This window comes from Carcharhinus amblyrhynchos, chromosome 11, assembly GCF_965287045.1.
Source record: "Carcharhinus amblyrhynchos chromosome 11, sCarAmb.v2.hapA, whole genome shotgun sequence".
In the NCBI taxonomy this organism is placed as follows: domain Eukaryota; kingdom Metazoa; phylum Chordata; class Chondrichthyes; order Carcharhiniformes; family Carcharhinidae; genus Carcharhinus; species Carcharhinus amblyrhynchos.
This window is the reverse complement of record NC_137334.1, coordinates 4,880,580-4,907,213: the sequence shown is the minus strand read 5'-3', so window position 1 is coordinate 4,907,213 and position 26,634 is coordinate 4,880,580. Positions and strand designations below refer to the sequence as shown.

Genomic DNA, 26,634 nt, shown 5'->3' with positions numbered 1-26,634 from the left:
CCTGCCTAGGCAATGGGTACCCTTGATGTGAATTAAAGCTGAAGGGCTCTGACTTGAAATGTTAGGTCTATTCTCTCCACACAGATGCTGTCAGACCTGCTGAGATTTTCCAGCATTTTCTGTTTTTGTTTCTCATTCCAGCTTTCATAATAATTTGCTTTTATATTATGGTTTTCTGTAGTTGGATTTTGAGGGTGATGATGGGACACTGGTGAAGACTAATTGGATTTTGCATTCCATTCTTGAGTGCTCAGGCTGAAGGAAGGCAAAGAATTAATGAAAAGAAAGAGAATCTATTGTGTTTGTGTAGTTGGACTTCCTAACATCAGTCCTAACTTTGCCATTTGTAAGTTTAAAACTGTCACCGTCCCCCCAACCCAACACCCCCCACTCCCCCTCCCTTATTCTATTCCCATCTTTAAAGTCATTTTCTGAATTTACTTTTTGGGTAACACTTATAATCTTGAGTACTGTGTGCAGTTTTGGGCACCGCACCTGCGCAAAGATATTTTGGCCTTGGAGGGAGTGCAGAGGAGGTTTACTAGGCTGATACCGGAGTTGAGGGGGTTGAGCTATGAGGAGAGGCTGAATAAACTGGGCTTGTACTCGTTAGAGTTTAGAAGAATGAGGGGAGATCTCATTGAGACTTATAAGATGATGAATGGGATGGATAGGATAGAGGTGGAGAGACTCGTCCCGCTCAAAAAAGACAGTAGGACTAGGGGGCACAGCCTCAAGATAAAAGGGGGGCGGTTTAGAACGGAGTTGAGGAGGAACTTCTTCACTCAAAGGGTGGTGAATCTCTGGAATTCTCTGCCCGTTGAAGTGGTGGAGGCTGCCTCGCTAAATATTTTTAAGACGCGGGTTGATGGGTTTTTGATAAGAGAGGGGATTAAGGGTTATGGGGAGAAAGCGGGAAAGTGGAACTGAGCAGCGACAGATCAGCCATGATCTTATTGAATGGCGGGGCAGGCTCGAAGGGCTGGATGGCCTACTCCTGCTCCTATTTCTTATGTTCTTATGTACTTTTAAAAAATGATTTGGGTTTCTCTTTTCAAAGCTGAAGAGTCCAAGCCTCTCGAGTCTCTTTGAATAACTTTGAAAGCTTTGAAGCTAGGGGATCAACCTTGTGATTCATCTTGCTGGGATCTGTATGTCTCACTGACCAGAATTGAACACAATGTAGTTTGACCCTCGCACTGTGCAATCTGAGTGTGCCTTCCTCTGACTTATCATGAACTGTGTTAATTCTGTGGTTCAACATTCTATTGGTTTTGTTCATTGTTGTTACGCAATGGTTAGACATTTTGAGTGTCAAGACTGCGAGATCTTTTTAACTTCACCCTTATCTATTTCACACAACTTACAGGCACGTGTTGCCCATTTTTCCTTCCAAGATATAGGGGGACATTCTCCAGGTCTGCTAGCTCCAATTGCAATGGCCAGAGAATCAGGAGTTGGCGCAAGAACGGGTTTTGCACTGGGTGTCAAAGCCAGTGCTACCCTCCCAGGCCACGGGTTCCCATCCAGATTGGGTGGGAAGCCTATTAATATTTAAAGGGCCTTCTTAGCATCTCAATGACCATTTGAGATGTTCCGGCCCCTCCAGCTGGAGGTCACATAGGCATGATTTGTTACAGGTCCTGAAAAGCGGGGACTTGTCAGGCTGAGCATGAAGAGGGAGGAAGGAGATAAGATGCCACTTGAAAGTTATACTGGGGTGTATGGGAGTCTCACTAAGCACTTGTGGGTAATGGTGCACCTGCTGGTGGTTCAGAGGTGACCTCAGGGGTTCCCTTCACCCCACCAGTCTGTGACACAGCAGTGGCCTGGCTGAATGTTCTCATGCTGTGGGGGGAGAGTTCAGAGAGAACACTAAAATGGACTCTCACCTCTCACACACTCATGTGCCTATACAATCCCCATCCATGATATCTCATACTCCCCACCAACCCCTATGCCAAGCTATGGCACCTCCATGCCCATTCACCCACTAAACAGTGAACCCTATAGTGACAGTAGAATGTGTGCATCAAAGCTCTTTTAAAAGTCTTTAATTGATAATTTTCTAATTTATTTTTTTAAAAGTCCTTTTTACTACAGTAGCAGAGTCAGTTATCAAGAAAGTATCAATTGATGAAATTGCAAGCATTTAAAATCTACTTATCTTGTGTAAATAAACATTGTGAAATTGACAGCATAGCTCAGAGAGTCAAAGCATTTGATCAAGTAATGTTTTTGTGGGGTTCAGCGGCTTCAGCAGGCTTTTCAGGATTTCTGGGCTCGCATCCAAATTTCATTCTGTATGCTAAGAGTCCAGAAATTCAGTGGAGTAGTGAAACATCAAAAAGAAACAAATTTTTGCTCCCGAGTTAGGTGTGCAGTCATGAAATTCCCTGACTTCTCAAACCCAATTCAGGAGAAACGTCACTGAAGGCTGGATTTTCAGTCTAGTACAGTGGGTCTTACTGGAATCAGATCTGCTGCCCCAGGAACAGCAGGGAGGCAGCCACAGGGACTGCTGAGTGCTGAGGCAAGTTGGTTAAAAGGCTCACCTTGGTGCTCTGGGACTTTGTCTCAGTTATAATAAAAATGGCAAGGCTCTTTATCAGGTTTGCTTATTTAGTAGTCACAAGTAGGCTTACATTAACACTGCAATTAGTCCTCACCCTTCAAATTCCCAATATCCCATCCATGCCAACTCATGCAATTTCATGTCCCCACCTGTACTCATATCCCCTCATACCCACCATGCCAACCTATTTCCCCCACCGATCCTAATAGTCTTTTACACGTTAAATCCAACTTATGCCCTTCTGTCCACCCCACAGCTCTTTATATAATCCATGCCAACTTAGTACCTACATGCCAAGATGATCAACAATTTCACAAGGAAATTGGACAGACACTTGAAGGAAATAAACCTGTGGGGCATTTTAGGATATAGAAAGTAGTTGGGAATGACTGGGCTGCTCCATGGACTCGATAAACTGAATGGTTTCCTTTTGTACCATAAATGACCCAAAAAGCAGAATTTTACCTTTTACCATATGGACAGCTGTCCCTCCCAATGCAAATCCTTGACATCTTCACATCCAACTGCAATAATACACAATTTGAGCACTCAAGAATTAGGGTCAGGAATAAGCCATTCAGCCTCTCAAACCTGTTCCACCATTTGATAGGTTTTCGGCTAATCTGATTCTGGCCTCAATTCCAAATTCCTTTCTACCCCACTCCACCATAATCTTCAGTTCCCTTGTCAATCAGAAATCTATCTAACTTTGCCTTGAATATACTCAATGACCCAGCTCCACTGCTGTCTGGAGAAGAGAATTCCACATTATTCTCTAACTGGCCTTTAATGGAAGGTTGATAAGTTTCCATTGTGCCTGTACAGGGATATAGATGGGTTATGTGAGTAGGAAAAATGTGGCAGACGCGGGAGACAATCTTACCATCTCACTCTGATGGACAAGGTGAACCGGTAAGATCATGAGAGAGCCAGGAAATCAGGTTCATGTCCAGTCTTTTGCCTATCATGATTTTACTGGCACCAGATATCTGGCGTGATCAGCCTTGTTCCCAAGAAGTGCACGAGGGTGATTATAAATATTTAAATCAGAAATTGAATGCAATTAGCGAGCCTGGGACAGAGTCGTGCAGGCTCACCAGCCTAAGTGGCCTCACAGTCATGACTGCACACACATAACCACCCCTTCTGCTGTCTCAGACACACTCCTTTCGCCATCCAAGGATTGATCATTTTTCCTTTGGATGCTCACCATACCTGGAACTAACTCTGACGTCTCCTTGTCCAACAGATTCGAACCCCCTCCCCCCACCGTCAGTTCCAGAATTTCCTCTTCCATCTTTGTTAGCACTGCCAGATTTGCCACATTCTCAGTGGTCCTCATCTTCCTTTGCATTTGGTAGACCATCATTTTCTGTGAAGATAATGAGATCACGTATGGTTTCCCCAAACTCTGGTGCTTCTTTCCGCAGGGTCTCACTCTACATCTCTTACTATGTACTTACTCTTACATCTCCCACTGTTGTGACCCAGCCCCTGAAAGCTTGACAGTCTATTAATGCTCTTTGAGTTGTCATTAGTTGTGGATGAGTAACTACTCTCTTGGCTAACACAACACATGCATCTGTCCCATAAGTGTGTGCCCACCTCAAGAGTTAAGAAACTCACCCTTACAGCATGGAGAAGGTCACTCAGACTCTTGCAGCATTGCAGCCAATTCCTACAGATAACCCTACAGCTGCTGACATGCTCTGGGACCTCAATCCAGGCTGGCTTGGTCAGGTAGAGATATCTCCTCCCATCCTACAAGCCAAGTCCAGTTGCAGCAGGAGGGCAGGCAGGATGTCATCACTAAACCATAGGACTGCTCTTGCCCGTGCTCCAGGCTGGTGGTCATATGGACTTTTCACTAGCTGTACCAATGAGGAACAGGAGATTATCAACAGACATGGTGAGTACCTCAGGAGGACTTGGGGACTTTGAGGACGGTGGTGGCCCTTCTGCCCTCCTACCAAGAGCTTGTCCCTGGTCAGTATCCATCACTTTTGCTGCCTTATTTCCTGACAGGTTTCCTGATTGGCTGCAGTCCTGCCATTTAGCCATTAATTGGCCACCCATGCATAAATGCAGTGGGACCATGGGACTGGTGGGAAGTGACACACTGTCTGCTTGCTCCCAATATGTAGAGATGCTGGCATTGAACTGGGGTTAACACAGTAAGAAGTCTCACAACACCAGGTTAAAGTCCGACATGCCGGATCATCGATACAGTTGCCATCATCTCACATGAGAACACCATCCACCAGGTACACGGTATATACACTTGCAACTCGGCCAATGTTGTCTACTTGATACGTTGCAAGAAAGGATGTCCTGAGGCATGGTACATTGGGGAGACCATGCAGACGATCACTATCTGTAACCCCCACAACTTGCCTGGGCTTGCAAAATCTCACTAACTGTGCTGGCTGAGACAATACACATTTCTTTAACCTGTGCTTAACCCTCTCTCCATTCACATTGTCTGTACCTTTAAGACTTGATTACCTGTAAAGACTCGCATTCCAACCATTGTTTTGTAAATTGAATTTGTGTCTTTATATGCCCTACTTGCGAACTGAAATCCCGCTCACCTGATGAAGGAGCAGCGCTCCGAAAGCTAGTGGTTTTTGCTACCAAATAAACCTGTTGGACTGTAATCTGGTGTTGCGAGACTTCTAACTGTGTTACTCCCAAAATCACAACCTTGTCAAGCATAAACTCCTCCCCTTGATTCCAAAGTAGTGACTAGAGGAATCTTACGGCTCTGGTTGTTAATACATTGACCAGAGGACAGTCTTTTCAGAAAGACTGCTTTTCTACAAATATAAAGGTCATTTTTTTCACTTATTTTGTGTCTTACTATGTGTAGCTGTTAGTTATTGAACTATGTTAAGTTCCCAATGAAGGAAACCTCAGGTGAAGCTATAATCCTAGTCTCCCTCTCACTTTGGACTTAGCTAATTAAAACAACACTAACTTCTAACCAATCATTCTTACCTGAAGAAGGGTAACATCTCCTTTGGCTGATAATGTGAGATGGAAGAAGTTTGGAGGAGGCTCACATGATGCGTAGACCAGTTGGGCTGGTGTCAGTTGAGAGATTAAAAAGTAAACTGTAGCTGAGCAAATGGTAAATAAGCTGGTAGTAATTTTGTTTTCTGAACCAGTGTATCCACACTACTTTTTCTTTCAATTGATAATCCCACTGTACGTAATAAGCAGGACTATTTCATACAGGATTGAATGGTCTGCATTTTCCTTGGTTTAGCTGCTCAACTTTGAATGGTATAGGGGCAGGTAAGTGTAGGAGGTTAATACAGAACCATCACACCAGCTGCCTGCCAACTGGTGGACTTGCCACTGGAAGGAACAACAGACATTGAATCCATCCAACAAAATAAGGACAGAACCATTCATGGTAAGCAGACATCTTATGTCAAATGCTGCCATCATTACCGCTATATCAAAACTGAATGTAGGTAATTCCAGCATGTTAGGGCCAGAATTACCTACATCCCCCCCTCCCCCACCCCTTTCCCCCTTCTCCCCCTTCCCCCCCTTCTCCCATCCCCCTGCATTGCTGAGGGTAGAAGATATTTTAGTGTCTCAAGTCCAAATATGGAATTGTTCATGGACCAGTCTATTTACCTTATGCCCCATTCTGCCCCAGAAATGATCAGAGGGGCCACCACTGGGGAAAATCAGGGCTGCCATCTCTGGATGCAGCCATGAGTGCAAAACAGGCAGAAGATATAAATATCAAATGTTTCAGTAAAATCCTCCAAGTTTTAATACACTTTAGGAGGTGGGTAAAACGTCACCCACTCAGGTATTTAAGTATGATAATTGTTTAGACAAATTAGTAAGTAATAGGTGCTTGCAGTACTGAATAGACAATGAGTTGGCTTGATTTTATCACATTTGCTAGAGCATATGCTCGCTTCCTCTCAATAATTAAATGATATCTAAAACAACGTGCTTGCTTTTACAATTCAGTGAGTTCAGTCAGATCAAGGAGTTGCCAAACATGGAGCACTTTAACTCTTAAGCACCTCACTTTATTCTCATTTAGCTCATTTAAATTAGAGTTTAGTCAGAAAATTTCACATTTTTTAGTTTGTAATCCACTGTTAAACTACAAATTATAATTGTGACAGTGTACTGAGGTATTTGTAACTGCATACCAACAGTGTGCCTTTCTGTATGTTGCCATCTTGCTATTGTAAAAATACAAGAACAGAGGAGCAGGAGTCAATCATTCGATCCTTCAAGCTTGTTTCACTATTCAGTAGGATCATGGTTGATCTGAGTGTGGCCTTAACTCCATTTCCTGCCAACCCCCTTAATCCTTCAGACTTCTTGTAGATCAAAAATCTTTCTGGTGAACTCAGTCTTCAATATATTTAATGACCCAGCCTCCACTGCTTTCTGGGGAAGAGAATTCCAAATATTAGCAATTCTGAGATTAGAAATTCCTCCTCATTCTTTTTTAAACGGAAGGCCCCTTATTTTTAAACTCTGCACCGGAGCTCTAGATTTACTCCACATGAAGGGAAACATCCTCTCTACCTTTGCAAGCCTCCTTAGAATCTTATTATTTTTTAGTAAGGTCACCTCTCATTCTTCTAAACTTCTGAGTATTGGACCATCCTGCTCAGCTTTTCCTCATAAGACACCTTCCTCCCATGCCCATTCAAACCTACACCTGAATTCTAACCAGAAGCTCACAATTTTTTATCAAAATTAGATGCTTATTGCTGAATCAAGGATAACCTCACAGTGCATTGCACTGTTCAGCATTTTCATAGGAACAATATAGCAATAAATAAATAAGGTATTCAGTGACTCCCCCTCCACCTTTCCCCTCCCCCTCCTCACCTCCCACCCCTACCTCCACTCCCTCCCCCTCCTCACCCACCTACCTCCCTCCCCCCACCACCCCACGCCCTATTCCCCCCACTCCCCCACCACCCCCACCTCCCACTCTCCCCACCCCCTCACACCTCACCCCTCTCCCCCCACACCCTGCACCTCCCTCCCCCCACACCCTGCACCTCCCTCCCCCCACACCCTGCACCTCCCTCCCCCCACACCCTGCACCTCCCTCCCCCCACCCCCTCTCCCTTCCCCCATCCCCCAACCCCTGCACCTCCTTCCCCCATGCACCTCCCTCACCCCTATCCCTTCCCCATCCCACCCACCCCTTCCCTCATCCCACCTCCCCCCGCCCTCCTCCTACCTCCCTCCTCTCCTCCTTCCCCCTTTCTTCTCCCCCTCCCCCTTTCCTCTCCCCCCTTTCCTCTCCCCCTCACCCCTCCCCCTCACCCCCTCCACACCCTCCCTTCCCCCCTCCACCACCTCACACCCCCGCACCTCCATCCCACTCCCCACCCCTCCCCCTCCCCTCCCCTCTCCCCCATCCCCCTACCCCCATCCCCCTACCCTGTCCCCCATTCCCCCTACCCCCATTCCCCCTACCCCCATTCCCCCGACCCCCATTCCCCCGACCCCCATTCCCCCGACCCCCATTCCCCCGACCCCCATTCCCCCCACCCCCATTCCCCCCACCCCCATTCCCCCCACCCCCATTCCCCCCACCCCCATTCCCCCCACCCCCATTCCCCCCACCCCCATTCCCCCCACCCCCATTCCCCCCACCCCCATTCCCCCCACCCCCATTCCCCCCACCCCACTACCCCCATTCCCCCCACCCCACTACCCCCATTCCCCCCACCCCACTACCCCCATTCCCCCCACCCCACTAACCCCATTCCCCCAAACCCCTACCCCATTCCCCCTACCCCCCATTCCCCCACACCCCCTACCCCCACACCGCTGTCCCCCCTCCCCGCTCCCATGTGCCTTGCATCACTGTCTTTGCAGTGCTCCATCAGTTAGCCCAGAGAGATGCAGAAAACTACTGACTTAGGGTTTCTCTTCACCTATCCAGGAAAAGGCGATTTGATTGGCTCTGACTTTTTGGCAAAGGACCAGGTGATTAAGACCAATGCAAACGTGAAGGCTCTGACCTACTGCGACCTGCAGTATATTATCCTGAAGGGTCTGAGGGAAGTACTGGAGCTCTACCCCGAATATGCACAGAAATTCATTGAGGATATTCAGCACGACTTGACCTACAACCTGCGAGAAGGGAATGACGCTGACGTAAGTTCATGCCTTCAAACTATCGAAGATGAACTATTGAATGTGTTTCCAAGTTATAAATCCAAAAATTGAGAAAGTACATCAGGTACAGACTCTTAAGCTTCCCCGTAGCTTTGTAGTAAATGAAACTTGTGTGGTACGCCACCACAGATATTCCAGCTTAGGTAGATTTTGAAATGGGTACAATTGACCTCAACACATCTGGGCTAAGGAGAAAGAACTTGCACCTCCATGAGCTCAGGATATCCCCAAAGCACTTTGCAGCCAACTACTTTGAAATGTAGGAAACATAGGGAAGACATCAGCCAAGGTGAGTATTCCTCATCTAATAAATGGAAGTGAGCACATGGGGCTGAATTTACTGTTGGCAACAGAAGTCTCACCTGCTAGCTGGAGAAACTGCAGGAATACTGCAGTGGCTCCGCCTGAATAAAGTGCCCACCAGACACTTAATTTGTCAGTGTCAGAGATTTAAGAATAAGGGAGCACCATTTAAGACAGAAAGGAGGGGAAAAATTCTTTCAGAGGATTATGAGACTTTGGAATTCTCTTCCCCAACAGGTGGTTGAGGCAAAGTCTGTGAGGTGGAGATTCGATCGGATTATTATTAAGCAAAACAATTAAAGGTTATTGGGGTAGGCAGCAATGCAGAGTTAAGATTACAGTTAGATCAACCATGCTCCTATTGAGTGGCAGAGCAGGCTCAAGGCTGAGTGACCTACTCCTGTTCGTAATTCGTATGTTTGTGTATGCATGTTCCCCAGGAATTAGGATCTGGGGACAGAGCCCCGCTCTTGCCTGAGAACTGCCAGCCAATCAGAGGTTGTAGCTTGTAGATGTGAAAGCCCAACAGGAGAAGTAGCTGCTGCTGGTAATACATTCAGCAGAGGCCAAGAGTCAGTGAAGTATCCAGGCCACAGAGGAGGGATGACAAGACGGGCATCATAGGAAAGAGGTCATTGGCTGGATGGGGTGGAAGGGATCAAAAGAAAGGGCAGGGGTTTTGGCTCTCAGGTCATGGTCCTTCCCGATGCTGGGTCCCTTGATCATGCGTGCCTATGAATGCCGTACCCTCTCAGCAGCCCGTAAGAAAACATGAAAGGGTTTGATTTTTGGGTTCTCCACGTGGCAATTCCCCCTTTCAACTAGAGGTGGCGAATGAGGCCCTTAAGTGTGGATTAATTGTCCATTTCAGGGCCTCAGGTAGTGTCCAGGTGGGAAGGCCATATACCAGCCTGCCTTCCCTAAATTTAATCGAGTGGAGGTGCACAGACAGTGGGGTCCTCATTCTGCACTCTCCTGCCTAATTAAATGCTCCCACCGTCCATACTCACCACTGGAGTGTGAAGTGGCATTAAATTCCATCCGTGGATACTGAATGAAGTCTGGGTTAAGGTCAGCAGCAGTGTCTGCTACAGTCACATAGCCTGCCATGACTCTGCCCAAATGCTTGCAGAAGTTATGGAATGTTGCTGCACAATCACATCCCAGTGTTATCCTGTGCTCTGGGACTCCCAAAAGTAACTTTTCCTCTCCCCCTCTCTTTACATTGCACAGACCTGGTCATAACTTGACTCTTCGACCACACTTTTAATCACCAGATCTAATTTCTCTCTTCCTCAACCAATATCCATTTCCTTATGCCCATCTGAGAAACATCTTGGGTTGTTTCTTCATGTCAAACCTAATCAAGGTGTTGTTGAGTCAGCACCTGAAAGACAGGAGGAAAGAAGATTGGAGGGATGAAAATGAAAGATAAAAATCATTTAGTGCAGATAGGGAAAGCATGAGAATTACAAAATGTGAATAACCCCTTTCATTACTGACAGTGCAGCATAAAATGTATAATGGAGGTGATATTTTACAATGGTGGTGAAACCAGTCCGGACATCTATGAAGGATTTTCTTGTGATTGGTCTAGGAGATTGAAGGGAACTGAATTTAGTAACATATAATTGTGCAGTGCCAGGGCTTTTACTGTTGGGAGTGAAAAGGCATTTCTGCTTCAAATGAGATCTGACAGACCGTTTCTAATAATAACCAGCACAGCCTAAAATAACACCAGCTTGTCCTGGAGCTTTGCAACTCTCAAAGGGACTTTGGCTGTGAGACTGGAGCTAAAAATAGCAGCATGCACTCTGCCTCCTCTGTCATCTCATCAATAACACAGACAGGACAGGCTTCTCTGCACACACTCATAGAATTGTTCCAAGAACACAGAAGGGGAAAAAATTGATTTGCAGATTCCTGTAATTACCTCCCAAATGATATGTTTCAGCAGAAAAATGAGAAAGACAGTTTCAATAAATGAACAAAATCCTCCCTTTCTTCTGCAGACTGCCTGAAAGAGTCAAGGCTGCACATAAATTGATGACTGCACATTTGTGCAAAGGATCTGAGCATGTGGACTTTCGTTTTAACTTTGCTTTTGGCTAGCACTTCGGAGTTCCCAAAAGGATTGCTACTTTTACTAAAAATAGCAGTTGGAAGACTGAATGAGTTCATGTTCATGAATTATTGAGAACGGGAGTTAAATATATAGTTGGTAATGAGAAGTCTCCATGAAGCTCCTTTATTTTATTCTCATGACACAAGATTCACTTCCACCACAAATTTCTGAAAGAGGAAAGGGAAAACCTGTGTTTACTAAAAAAAATCATTAGGAGATGCCCTTTTTTTGTGTTTTTGAGGTTAAAATGCACTTTTGTTAACCTCTTGAAATTGATTGTATTTTTTCATTGCATACAAATTAAAATCACAATAGAGAGTGGATTGCCATGTTCCAGCTTTAAATCCAGCCGAAAGCTGGTTGGCTTCATATTAAATCTCTTGGTTAATTTTTTTGTGCTCATCCTGTAAGACATGTCATTGCTGACTGCACTGTAACCATCTTATAGGCATAAGTATCCTATTTGGCAAATGGTCTGCACACGATCATTCCTCACCAGAAATGCATTGCCCATCATAGTGGATTGGGCTTCTCTGTATGATCCAAGTCATGTGCTAGAAACATTTAAAATGTTCATTCCAATATTCAAATAAGTATCCTTCCTTGTTATTGAAAGTGTTTTTGAAATTGATCTTCTCACTGCTTGGCTGGCCATGTGATAAACTCATCAAGCAAATAGCACCAACAGGTAGCAGGGACAGTAAAGGAGTTTCGTTTAAAGGACTAATATTCAACATACAAAGGGGAGCAGCAAAGAAGCCAGGAGCAGCTGGAAGAAGTTGGAAAAGGAATGTACTGACCAGGCAGAGGCCATTCTCACAGTGGGAGCATTCCTTATATCTTTGTTTAACCAAGGATCTAAATGTAACAAAACAGGCCATCACTGAGCTACATCACCTGCTGCATCTCCAGCCACAGCTGGAGCCAAAAACCAGGGCATGGACAACATTAGGATCCTTCCTAGCTGCGGGCGGTAATACGAGTGACATCTCTAAGATGTGCATGATTATATCAGGAGATCGTCTGACAATCTCTACATAGGTAGGAGTACATGCATTGTTTTTCCAATGAGCAGAGTTATAAGACATGAGAATATGAGGCTTTGCCAACATTGCAGTTTTCCCTACCATAGACAATCCCACATTGCCTTGTAATCTCCCTGTCTTTATCCTGGCAACTTTCTCAATGGAAAGGGATTTGACCCTCTGAAAGTACTGTTTATGAATGGTGCATCATCTCAGTCTGTGCCCATTAACCAGGCAGCATTATTAGTTATTTTATCCTTTGGTGATCTTTTGTATCACCTTCATTCCAGACAAGCTGTCAGGTTACAGTCTGGCTCTTTGCAAGACCTATCTCCTCTCATCTAGCCAGTTGCAACACATCTAAGAACCCTTCAAATGAATCATCCTTCCTAACTCAAAGATCATCAACAGTTGTGCAATCCTTATCACCATATCCTTGTTAGGGAACTTGAGTAAATAAATAATGATGTCTTGGGGAGTGCACATATTACAGAGGAGGTGCTGGAAGTCTTAAAGCACATCACAGTAGATAAATCCTTGATGAAGTGTTTCCCAGGATGTGGTGGGAGACTAGGGAGGAAATTGCAGGTCTCCTAGCTGAGATATTTGAATTATCGATTGTCATGGGTGAGGTGCCTGAAGATTGGAGAGTGGCAAATGTTGTACTTCTGTTTGGGAAGGGCTACAGGGAAAAGCCTGGGAACTACAGGCCAGCGAGCCTCACATCTGTGGTGGGTAAGTTGTTGGAAGGTATTTTGAGAGACAGCATCTACAGGCATTTAGAGATGCAAGTACTGGTTAGGGACAGTCAGCATGGCTTTGTGAGTGGAAAATCATGTCTCACAAACTTGATGAAGTTTTTTGAAGGGGTGACCAAGAAGGTAGATGAGGGCAGTGCAGTTGATGTTGTCTACATGGACTTTAGCAAGGCCTTTGACAAGGTACCACATGGTAGGTTGTTGCATAAGGTTAAATCTCATGGGATCCAAGGTGAGGTTTCTAAATGGATACAAAATTGGCTTCTTAACAGAAGCCAGAGGGTGGTTGTAGAGAATTGTTTTTCAAACTGGAGGCCTGTGACCAGCGGTGTGCCTCAAGGATCAGTGCTGGGTCCACTGCTATTTTTCATTTATATAAATGATTTGGATGAGAATATAGGAGGCATGGTGAGTTAGTTTGCAGATGACACTAAGATTGGTGGCATAGTGGACAATGAAGAAAGTTATCTCCAGTTGCAACGGGATCTTGATCAGTTGGGCCAGTGGACTGATGAATGGCAGATGGAGTTTAATTTAGACAAATGCGAGTTGATGCATTTTGATAGATTGAGTAAGTCCTGCCCTGGTTCAATTAGTGATCGGGCGTTGGGGAGAGTTACAGAACAAAGCGATCTAGGGGTACATGTTCATAGCTCCTTGAAAGTGGAATCACAGGTGGACAGAGTGGTGAAGAAGGCATTCAGCATGCTTGGTTTCATTAGTCAGAACATTGAATACAGGAGTTGGGACGTCTTGTTGAAGTTGTACAAGACATTCTTAAGGCCACACTTGGAATACTGTGTGCAATTCTGGTCACCCTGTTATAGAAAGGATATTATTAAAGTAGAAAGAGCACAGAAAAAAAATTACTAGGATGCTATCAGGACTTCATGGATTGAGTTATAAGGAGAGGCTGGATAGACTGGGACTTTTTTCTCTGGAGCATAAGAGGCTAGGGCTGAAATAATGAGAGGCACAAATCAGCTAGATACTCAATATCTTTTCCCAAAGTTGAGGAGTCTAAAACTAGAGGGCATAGGTTTAAGGGGAGAGGGGAGAGATACAAAAATGTCCTGAGGGGCAATTTTTTCACACAGAGGGTGGTGAGTGTCAGGAACAAGCTGCCAGAGGTAGTAGTAGAGGCAGGTACAATTTTGTCTTTTAAAAAGCACTTAGATAGTTACATGGGTACAGTGAGTATAAAGGATATGGGCCAAATGCGGATAATTGGGATTAGCTTAGGGGTTTTCAGAAAAAAGGGTGACGTGGACAAGTTGGGCTGAAGGGCATGTTTCCATGCTGTAAACCTCTGTGAATCTATCTCCTTATCACCATTATCTGACTGTTTTCTATCAATCCAACCTTATGGGTCTTTCTTCAATCAATAACACATCCAGAAAAAAAATGCACCAAGAATACTATTCTAAATGTATATGACAGTTGACAGGAAGAATTGAAGATTGCTGGAGAGCAAACCCCTTTAGTGCCTGTCTTTTGTATTTATTTATTTATATTTTAATGCTTTTCCAAGGTGTTTTCCTAGATGATCATATTCAGATTAAAGCCCCAACACAAGGTGAAGCTGGTCTTCTCTGTGCTTTGAGTCATTCTACACAAGCTGACTGACAGCCTTCCCATTACATCTTCCAGTTCCTGTTGTGTGTCCATCAGGATCTTCAGTAAACGGAACACTCAAAGACAGTATCTGAATCCTCTTTAACAGGACTAGCGTGTGATCTCACATTCCAGTAAATAGTAGCTGTGCCATCATATGCCCATGCCCTGATTTCTAGACATTTTCACCAGTGATTTACCACATGAAGATCCTTTCTCTAGCCTAACCGATAAAGTGCTTGGTAACATTCTAAACTTTTCAACTCTGGTCAGGTCATGAAATAATCGAAGCCATGTTGTGGGAGTTAAGTTTCTGGCATTGATTTCCCCTGTAACCTCGTCCCATTAATAGTGGGGAGGATCCGAGGTGGACTTCCGCACCACCACCATCCCTCCTCCCCCCACTTCCCCCTTCCCTGAGGGAGAAATAGGAATCGTGCACCCTGTCCTTTGTCCATATCAAGCCTTCCAATGCCTGGATGATCTTTCTGAACTCCTGCAGCCATTTCTCCACTTGTGAAGTTTGCCTGGTGTCTGTGATCAGAATGCACTTCCCCTACAAGAGATACTGGCTGCCTTCAGTTTGCTTCAATAAAACACAAATTTCCACTGCTCCAAACATGCAAGGAGCCAACAAACAGCATGTGTAGTGTCTGCACACCTGTCCAGCTGTCACATGTTCCCTTTGTCCTTGCACCCACACAAACATATCTATGCAGCAGCCAATCCAAATTCTTGGCCATATATTGAACTATGGATCTGTTTGCACTAAACTCTGTTTTGAGACTGCCCAGGCATTGGAAGGCCTGATATGGGCAATAGACAGGGTGCACGATTCCTATTTCCCCCTCAGGGAAGGGGGAAGTGGGGGGAGGAGGGGTGGTGTTTTGCGACTGCCCACTTTGCATTGCTTTACTGCTGGAGGAAAGAGGCAACATTTGCCCATCAGTCTATAATGAATTCAGATTTAGATCTCAACAGCAAAACTGTAATGTTCTAACTCACTGCACACTTACCACTGACCCATGCTGCTGAAACAAAAAACTAGTCTCAAGCTTGTTAGAAAGCCTAAGTACCGAAACCTTTGCTATTCATATATATATTACATATATATATATTCATAAAAAATGTTTTGCCCCCTTTTTAATCCAATTTCCTCCTCTTTTTGGTTTTCCCATGATGCCAAGCCTATCCTCTTATTCCAAACAAGCTGTCAGATTGCAGTCTGGCTCCTTGCAAGGGCAATCTCCTCTCATCTAGTCAGGAGTAACACATCTAAGAACCATTCAAAGAAGCTATGAAACAAGAAGCCATAAAATGCCTGCACGTTATGCTGTCTATAAGGTCACTAGGTTATTTGGGACATGTACAAGAGCTGTGTGGAGAGACCTATTCTCCAGTCTCAATTCCAACCTACAAATAAGATTATTCAAATTAATACTTACGCGATATTCAATTACTGAGAGGCAGAAATTATTGATTATGGTGAATAGGTTGAGGCAGGAAGGGAGAGAACAAAACAATGGGATAAAGAGGGTGTAAGATGAAACACTTGTGTTCTTTTCAAACTGCTGCATTAGTTTGCACTTCAGATCTTCAAAAGTGGAAAACATCTCCTCAGCACTGTGTTGTTGGATGTCTACCAAAAAATATGTTTTAGGATAATAGAATATAATTTTTGACTGAAGCCTTTTTTCAGTGAGTGTTGGAACAGATGTTTGAATAGTTACCAAGGTCTAAGACTTGCACATGGGGTACACTGGCCAACCATTATAGTAACCAACCAGTTCAGTTTCTGTTGAATACAGGTCTGTTGCTATAATGATTGGCCAATCTGCAGTGCTCACACAGCAAGTTCAAAATCTATCCTTGGTAGTAAGTAGGCAGGGAATACTGCTGCCCCAATTAATCAGCTACTTTTGAGTAGTGCACAAAATAGCACATTAGAATCCCTTGCATAGCTGAATTAAACACTGGACTATTCAAACCAACCAACTAGTGATTTTCTTATGACGGTTAAATTTGACATTTCTTTCTTCCAGAAAGGGATGAGAAATCTGTGTTCCTTACTTTTAACAAGTTAAAATACCATTTTAACTCTATACTTATGCTGCAGCAAATCAAAACTTTTACATTTACACAAAGACATTCCCCTGTGTCTATTGCCAGCCTGTCGTGAAGGGTATTCATTGTAGGTATGTTTACATCAGAAAAGCTTCCTTGTTTAGTCTGCTGAGATGCTGAACCAGTGAGTTGGAAGGAAAATATTAAACTCAAGTCTGTAGATTTAGAATTAGACTTTTGCCAGAAATCTCAAAAATTTAATTTGCCTACTTATCACTCAATTACAAAAAGGTTAAGGATAGCGGAGTAAGCTAGCATTACATGCCTACTAAGTCAGGAGGTTATGAATTCAAATCTAACTTGAGGCTTGAACACAAATCTTCAATACTTTAGTGCTGGGGAATTGCCACACTGTAAGAGCTGCTGTACTTTGGATGTAAAAGATCTTGTCACCCTATTTCAAGGAAGACCAGTTCTCCTTGGTGTTCCACCCAACATCTATCCGTCAGCCGACATAACTAAAATTTGATTATTATCTTGCTGCTGTACTAAAATTGGCTGCTGTGCTTAGTAAACTAACTGAGTTCAGTAAGGCTAGCAGGTGGGAAACTCTTTGGGAGGTGGCATTTCGCTGTTGCAAGCTGCCAGCTGTACTGGATCCACTTGTTTGAGTTGCCATCATTAACATTTCAAAAAACAGTATAAAATCAACATTAAGTGCAGCTTATTTGATGCAACCTCAAATAAATTTCAAATTTGTGAACTTATGTTCAAATTTGGACACCCTCAAACGGTATGTCACAAGAAATGGAAGGTTGTCTTCTCTGAGCCAGATAAGTATAATGGTCACCTAAACAAAAAGGCCCAATTAAGCTGGAATGAGGCAGTAAATTTATTGAGGTAATTTTAACAATGCCTTCCTGCAGGAAGGATGGCTTAAATCATCCCAAGAGTCTCTTTAGTTCTTCATGAGCTTCAAAACAATGACATGCTTTTATAAATACTAACAAATGTCCTGTTTATAACACAAAGAACATGTGTAAGGTCAAACAACATTAACTTGTCATTCTCTCAGCACTAGTCACTTGAATGGTTTTGTTTTGTGTATTTCTGCAGTTGGAATATGAGCGCAATGGGGGTCTTATCCAAAAGCTGCCCTCTATCCTGGAGGATGAAGAACTTGAAGATGATGAGAACACACCCCTGTCTCCCAATGCAAATAGTACAACAGGAATAACATCACCCATCAAAGCATTTCACTCACCTAAGATTAGCAGGTGTTCCTTGCCAGCAAAACACTTGTCCAAACCAGCTGCTCCACCTATAGGAACTCTGCAGAACAGCAATAAGGATGTTGGCAAAGGCAGACTTTTGAACAGCAATGGAAGCAAACCATCCAATGTACTAATCCCTGCTATAAACTGTACTGTAATCCCTGACCTCAGCCCAAGGTAAGTGGCTTTTTGTGCCATTAAATTGAGACTCTTAACATAGAATCTGTTAATTTTTGACGAGTAGTGAAGGTTTCAATCATGGTACAAATCACATTCAGCAGGCCACAGTCAAGGTTTTGCTTTTAATGTGAGACTTAATTGTCAATCATATTGAAAAGGATGTTGGGCCTATGTGGGAATAGTAGATTCTTACCAAAACCAGTGTGTGTGCTCTGACTTATTTATTTTATATATATGTAAAACAGGATATGGACTGTCTTTCTTTTGTATAATTACACAGAGGGGGGAATTGTAAATATTGGTGTTTTTACCACAACTCAGTGAATAAGCTGTCTGTTTATTGGCATATTTACATATTTTACTGATATTTACAGGATCTAGTGAATGTGTCCTTTGCAACTAGGTTTAGATAATTTACTGATATCTGCAATATTGGTATATTTGCAGACTCTTGTGAATGGTACGTCTGTTAACATATTTACCCAGGTAGAACAAATGAGCCATCCGTTGATATTTTTGTAGGGTTTAATAAATGGGCTATCCACAGGTAAAATTAATGCTTCTGGTGAGTGGAACCATATTCCAGTGAATGCTGCAGGAATTCTATCTATATCCTCCTATTTGGAGAGTTCCGTGGGTGTTTTCTGGATCTAGTGAACTGCCACCTGGGCCTGAATATTTTGGCCACTGCAGCATTGCCGCTGCCCACACAGATTTCCCCGAGCAATGTTACTGCACATATCTTAAACTGTCAGAAATGCCAACCAGAAAAATCCAGCAAGCTTAGAGTCAGGGGAAGAAAGGACACACTCCCTTTTTACAGCACTATCTGCCCTACTCTGGTAAATACAGTGGGAAATCCCATTGATAGCACTGGGACCAGAAGATCCCGCTGCCAGCGAGCAGTGCATCGCCTCCCTTTGTACGAAGTACATGGCAGAGTGGTTAGAGAATCTGCCCAGTGTCTCTTAATATTCCTATTTTTCTCAGGTTTTTGGTTGATATGGTTTTACAAAAATCAAAGTACTTATCATAAAATATATTCAAATTTGCAGCAACTGCAGTATCTTGCTTTTGTGGTAAAGTTAATTTTGTTATTAGAGATATTTAAAAGATTTTCCCTTCATCTGTTCTAAGAGCATTAAAAATTCCCAGAGTGTGTGTGAGTATATCACACATAGATATAAAAACACTGATCTCAGATATGAGTGTTATGATTGATTGTTGCAAACCTTGCCCTCCTGCACTTTAGAGGAAAAAAATAAGCTTCTATTCCTGAATTCTATCAAATAACTCGAGGGTACATGTCAGTTAAGAAAAAAAAAGTTGGAAAAGGAAAACACAAAAGCATTTCATGTGCTTTCACTTTTATATTTCTATTAGTGATTTATACAGCTGGCCCTGGAACAAGTAATCACCTTGAGAGCAAAGTGAAATAGCTGCAAGTGGAGTCCATTGACTTGGGAATTTCCATTTTTTCAGTTGAAATTTAAACTGTATTAGCCATCCTCATTAAAGGGGCTGAATGTATATTTTAGTCTGTGGTCAATAAGTAATAGAAGGAATATTATTCACTTCTTGTGAAGTCAGTACATTTTATTCTTGCACCTTTCAATGATATTGATTGCATATTTACATTGAGACAATACTCAGTATTAATAATAAGAATTTGAATGTTGTGTATATAGATTTTCAGAAGGGATTTGATCAAATGTAACAAAAGACTAATTATAACGATGATGCAGCAGACCTTAAAGAGAACACAGCTACAATGGAGAAAGCTGTGACTAGGCAGAGAGAGTTAGCTGAAAGAATGTTTTTCAGAATGGGTCGTAATCCAAGGATCTGTCCTGGGCTCTCTTTTGAAGGCTGATTCTCTGATTGAAATGGCAGAACTGTAGACCTTGATTTCCCAAATATTCAAATCAATGGTTAGAAAATTATAGGATTTGGACTCCTGTTTTCCTGTCCCGCACTACTCACTGGGAATACTCAACTGTCCCCTTTTGTTTTGCATTTCCATAAATAACAACTTGTGCACCATAAAAGAGTTCAGAAAAACAGATAATGTGACAGATCCAGGGAAATGTGGAGCACAATTTAATTGGAAAAAGTACCAGTGAAAGCAGATGTTCCCTAGATGATAAGATTCTCAGGGTGAATAAACAGAGCAATATGATTGAGCAGAAATATTCAAAATAACTTTCATTATTTTAAGATGCAAGCCTAATTGGGGCTGATTTCCCTTTGATTATTTTCCAGAATGAAAAACATAGGAAAGGGATGCAGATGTCAAATATTTTTCCCTAATTAATATTGTGCCAGGATCTTTGGAGCTTCCTTTAATATGGAGCAAAAATCCTGAATATATGTAGAGACAACTCATTCCCATTTAAGTTTGGTTAAAAGCAGCATTCCTAATTCTACTTTCATTCAGAAGAGTGTACACTGGCAGGGATGCCCATTGGTACTTCCACTTGAATCCTGCCTAGTCTTATCCTATAGCTGTACCCTGTATATCCAACCCCATTCCTTAACCCAAGGCCTGGAAATTAGGCAGACCTGTGCCAGGGTACAGTTGAGTCAGGCTACGAATCAAGTTCAAGCATAATTGGACTGGCCAGTTGCATTGTACTTGGAGTATGTGGTGTCTTTCCAGCCAAAAAGTACAAAGAGGGAAGATGAGCCATCGTACCACCTCTAGTTCAATTTGAATTTGTAGAGCAGAGCACCTTGCTTTTGTTTCACTTACAGATTTGCAACTAAGTTAAAATAATTGCAATTAACACATTTGCACCCAAGTTTAAGTTTTAATTTGTACTTGGCTAATGATCAAATCCATTTTCATTTAAGGAATTTGTTATAAATGGTCTCTTCCGAACCTTTACGAGCGAATGTACCATGACCCTTCTAAATACTGCTGGCAGGGAGCCCTTTATGCTTTTAAACACCAGTTTGGCTCAGAGAGAATGTAATATTTCAATGTTTCTGATGAGAAATACCCTATGTAACTAACCAACTGATTATTAGGATTGCTAATGGATTAGCGATGGTAAGTGCAAGAGGTTGTTAGGGACAGGGTTTTGGGGGGGTGGTGGTTTCTGGGCCTGCTAAGGATGCTGTTTTGGAGAGCTGGTGCAGACCCAGTGGGCTGCCTCCTGCTTTGTAGAGTTTCTATGACTCTATGGATTGAGTGAGGTGAGAGGCTGGCCAGATAAATGTGCCTGATAGAGGCCAATAATGCAATTGAGTTAAATTCAGATTGGATTACATTTTTGGAAACCAATCAAGATTAGATTAGGTTGTACATAATATATGAGTGGATGGAAATTAAGTTAGGTAAAATAAAAATTATATGCTCGAGAGAGGTTTAGTTTGGATAGAATGCCAGTGATGTGTTTGGGTGAGGATTTCATTAAATAATATTAGTAATATGATTAGAGTATGATTCAGTGATTGTCTGTTCCTCAAGTGAAAGTGGGGCTAAATTATTAGCAAAACAAAGAAATGTACTATTTAAAATTTACAGTAGTTCTGGACATAACTTTATTAACTTTGGACATAACTTTATATTTGCTTATTAAGGGTTGGCAGAGTGTGTATCTATCTAATTGGTGACTCCATAATCAGTACAATCCTCCATGTATTTTTATTTGCTTCCCATTGGAGAACGTACAAGTAGCCAGAAAGAAAGTCATGAAATGCAATCCATTTTATTTATTTGTTGTTTTGTTTATTCGTGGACAGGTGGTTGCTTTTCCCTTGTCTTGTTGTGGATCTTTGCCAACAATCTAAACACTCTTGAGTAGGGACGATGTAACATAATGAAATATTAAGCAGGACCATCAGCAATTCATTTTCCGCAATATCATTGTGGATGTAGCTTACTTCCACCTAATTCTGGTTACAAAGTAATGAGTGTCCATGTTCACAATTCATTGATCCCCATCCAGCTTTGATGTGGAATTTTGTTTTTAACCATCAATTCCTACCTCTTGTCAGCATGTTAAATATAATTTCACTTGTGCATAAAACTGTCATTTTACCGTCACTTCAGGTTGGCTACATGTCACGGGACTAAGGAAATTTACTTCAGTGAGAGTTTTTGGACTCATTAATTCTGGTCATTGGTTTGGGCTCATCATTCTGATTGATTGCCTTAGCCCTGGGGATTTGTGAAAAATTTCACTTTGCAACCAGAAAGTAGTGATGTACAAATCTCCTAAACAGAACAATACACCTGATTGGAGAGATTTTATTATCTAGCCTTTTTCCCAGATTGTGTCTGAGATATTGCTTTCAGAGTGCCTAACTGCATTCCTGACAGATTTCCTGCAACAGATCTCATAATTGACTGTGTTGACAGTTGCTTTTGAAGAGGCCATTGGGGTCAAAGGAAGCAGAAATGGATTCTTTAATGCCCCATCAGCCAGCAAAAGATGATCCACTATGCCAGAGTGCACAGTCCCAAGAGGAAGTGTGCCAGATGCCTTAATTGTGCACAAACTCTCAACGACCACTATAAAAATATAGTGCAGCAGATGCATGCTGACTTAATGTTTCCATTGTGGATTCCACAATGCAACCTAAACTTTCTCTTAACCCTGCACAGCTAAATTGGTTTTTAAGGACTGTCCTACCAGCAGCATTTAGAAGGATCATAGTCACTTATAGAATGTTGCTAATTTATTTCTTCTGGCCTGTTGCTGCAATTCGACTGACGTGATTTCACACCTGTTTTCGCAGTGGGTACAAACAATGATGATTTGATTTGATTTATTATTGTCACATGTATTAACATAACAATGAAAATTATTGTTTCTTGCACACTATACAGACAAAACATACTGTTCATAGAGAAGGAAACGGGAGAGTGTAGAATGTAGCGTTACAGTCATAGATAGGGTGTAGAGAAAGGTAAATCCATTCAAAAGTCTGACAGCAGCAGGGAAGAAGCTGTTCTTCAGTCAGTTGGTACACGACTTCAGACTTTTGTATCTTCTTTCTGAAGGAAGAACGTAGAAGAGAGAATTGTCCGGGGTGTGTGGGGTCCTTAATTATGCTGGCTGCTTTGCCAAGGCAGCAGAAAGTGTATTCAGAGTCAATGGATGGGAGGCTGGTTTGCATGATGATGGGTACATTCACGACCTTTAGTAGTTCCTTGCGATCTTGGACGGAGCAGGAGCCATACCAAGCTGTGATACAACCAGAAAGAATGTTTTCTATGGTGCATCTGTAAAAGTTGATGAGAGTCATACCTGACATGCCACATTTCCTTAGACTCCTGATGTGGGTGCAGTACCTTGTGAGAATTGAAAAATGAGTTTCTCGCTGGTGAGATCTCATTTTCTGATTTTCCCCACTACTCAGTGGTGATGTCAAAAGGGCAGAACCTCATTTTGAAACATTTGTATAAATTATAATTTAATTAAAGGGCTTCCCCGCTATGTGAACCCCCAAATATAGAATTCCTCCCTCACCAACTTGGCATCATGTTGGCGAGGTTTACAACAGTTATTTAAAAACATGAAACTCTCGAAGAGAACCCGCCAGGTGCAAAGGTAAGTATAACCGCGGGGGGAAGAGAGACGTATCCATCACCCTGTTTTTCTACCCCGCCCCCCCAACCTCGGCAACACTAAGGAGCTCCACTGGGGTGGGGGGAGGGGTGCGGGCAGGTAGGAGGTTCCCCTTACCAGTGGAGGGTGGTGTATGGTTGCCCTTGTGCTCGTGTGGGGTTAGTGGCCCCGGTGTGTAAGGGAGAGTTTCCCTTATCTGTGGATGGTGGGGGGGGGGTTGGCCTGGTCCTTGCATGATGTTCCCCAGTGCTTGTTTGGAGGTTGTTTCCCTTATTTGTGGGGGTCAGGGTTGCTCCATGTTTGGTGGGGGGAGAGTTCCCCTTATCCATGGGCAGAGCTGTATCATTCTGGTGTGTGTTGACGGGCGATTCCCCATTGCTTATGTCAAGGGTTGTTTCCCTTATCTGTGGGTTGAGATGTAGTGGGGTGCAATTGCCCTGGTACGTATGTGTTGGGTGGTGTTCCCCTTATCCATGAATGGGGTTGTTTGTCCTGGTGTGTATGGAGAGAGAATTCCCCTTTTCTGTGGTTGGTGGGGTGGGAGGAGGGTGCAGTACTTTGTGAGGTGGAGATCCGGGTACACTTTAAAAAGGGCACCCCAGTCTCTGTGGAGCTAACATTGCTGCCTCTATCAGGCTCCACCCCACAAGTGTGACGGCATCAGAGACATCGGCAGCAATTTTTTCTTAATTATTACCGGGCAAGAAAAGCCAGCTGTACAGCTAGGGAGCTGCATGCTAATTTTCTCCTCAGAGCTAGCACTTTCAGAAAAAAATTGGAAAATTTCAACCTACATGTTATGTATGCTTTTCCATACTTGGTTAAAATTTCAGTTGCATGCAGGGAATGGACTGGCTGGTGCTAAAGTAATCCCTCAGGAGATTTGCATGAAGGGGGGGCTCCCTGTGTCCATAAAGTAGGAATTCTGTGGGCTGTGGTCTTGTGAGTGGGGGGGGAGGTCCCATGTCTATGGGGAGAGAATCTTTTTCTTTTTAAAGGCACTCAGATCTCCTGAAGGCTGATATTGCTGGCAGGACAGGCTCATTCTGACTTTGCCGACCAACATGATGTTGTGGGACCCAATGCCAAGGTTTGTTTTGACCAAGTGTGAAAAAACATAGCTGGAAAAACAGTTGTGGAGCTGGTGGGCTATACACCACTTTAAGTGCCTTAGTTGACACTTGACACTTCCCACCTGCCACGGGAATTGTAGCGGTGATGGGGGGGCAGAACATACAAAGGTCCATTGACTTTGGATGGGATTTTCCAGTTTTGGGGCAACACAGCCCCAAAATTCCCACTATTAGCTTTATGATCTAGTTGCCTCAATTACAAAGTTACTCCAGTTTTACTGGAGCTTAAGGCCCAAAGCAATGCTGGAATCGAGAAATATTGCCTGGTCTCTATCGTTAATGATATAGGAGTGGAGTATATGATGGGGTAAATGGAAAATCTAACTTGTGTCCATATTGTCAGATTTGTTCCATTTGTGTGATACTCCAGTGACCCTTTTAGATTCATTTAAAATGGTTTTGTAAAAAAAAAGTACCATAGCCTTATTTAGCTTTCAAGTAAATCTTATAGTGATGTTCTGTTCTGAAAGGAATTACATTAAATTGGGCCATGGGGGAACTCCTTGGGCGATGGAGTCTAAAAAGCATTTTAGCCATTATTCGATTTTTTACTTTTGCAGCTTTTCATTGAAAAATTGGTCATTTCATTGGTTTTCACTGGTAATTTTTCAAAAAGAGTTTTTACCCCCTTGGTTAGGGCAGTTTTTATGGGAAATATAAATTAAGTTGAATTGTCTGATATTCACCGGATCACTAAGTGCAGAGATACCTACTCAGTCCAGATTGTGGCACCATCCAGATCAATTCAGTTTTCCTGACTGTTATTTGACACAGTTTCACTTTCTATGAATCTAGGTTTTGCATAGATTACAGCCCCTTGAATATATTACCATCCTACAAGGGCCAATGTGGGAGGAGAATTCAAACTGTCAATAGAAAGGATCACTTCCTGGACTTCAGTTACTGGTGTTAACTTTGAGTTTCCTAACTTCCAGTCCTCCAACATGCTAAATAACACTTTTTTAAATCCAAAAATGAAATCGGCAGCAATGACATCAAGTGAAACCAGCTATCTGCTCTCCAAGAGTCTGATAACAAAATTGGTCTCTGTTTAAAGTGTATTTATTAATGTCATTGCTGTGTTAATGCAAGTCTGCAATGAAATTACTGTGAAAATCCCTGGCACCTATTTGGGTACACTGGGGGAGAATTTAGTGTGGCCAGTGCACCTAACTAGCATGCCTTTTGGACTATGGGAGGAAACCGGAGCACCTGGAGGAAACTTACACAGACACGGGAAGTACATGCTGACACCGCACAGAAAGTAACCCAAGCTGGGAATCGATCTTGGGTCCTTGGCGCTGTGAGGAAGCAGTGCTAACCATTGTGCCACTTTGCCACTCTGCTTTCATAATCTGTAGATTTACCAGCATGACCAATGGCAGATACATTACTATTCATTGCAGATTATTTAATTTGATGAGGCAAGTGAAGAGATGGCAAGTAGCAAAGTAGCACTTGAGAAAAAGACAGCAGTCCTTCAATAGATTGAATCGCGAAGGCTGTGCTGCCGTGGTTGTGAAATAAGAGCTGTGATTATCCTGAATTTGGACTAAGTGCCAAAGCCAACAGGAAACCTGGATCTTCCCACCTGATAGATGCTAATTTATGCATAATGGACAACCCACTGGACAGCCCTGCTGTTACAAGACCAACCCGCCATTTTTAAATGAAGACCCAATCTCTGTGCTTGGAGACAGGTACCCCTTCCCATAAAAACTTAAATGGTGGCCCCCACACTAACCAGGAGAGCACCACCAACACCTCATTAAAGAGGAGCATCCTTCACCCCCCCGTCACACCCACAAATAACAGGTA

General features: G+C 43.0%; 1 protein-coding gene across 1 annotated transcript in view; it reads left to right on the top strand.

The window, feature by feature from the left end:
* The window catches only part of kcnh3 (potassium voltage-gated channel, subfamily H (eag-related), member 3), a 547,160-nt gene that overhangs the window by 477,004 nt on the left and 43,522 nt on the right, over positions 1-26,634 (top strand). The window contains exons 11-12 of the mRNA XM_080198480.1: positions 8,526-8,740; positions 17,767-18,101. Coding sequence (XP_080054606.1) covers positions 8,526-8,740; positions 17,767-18,101 — 550 coding nt within the window. The remainder of the gene's footprint in view (positions 1-8,525; positions 8,741-17,766; positions 18,102-26,634) is intronic.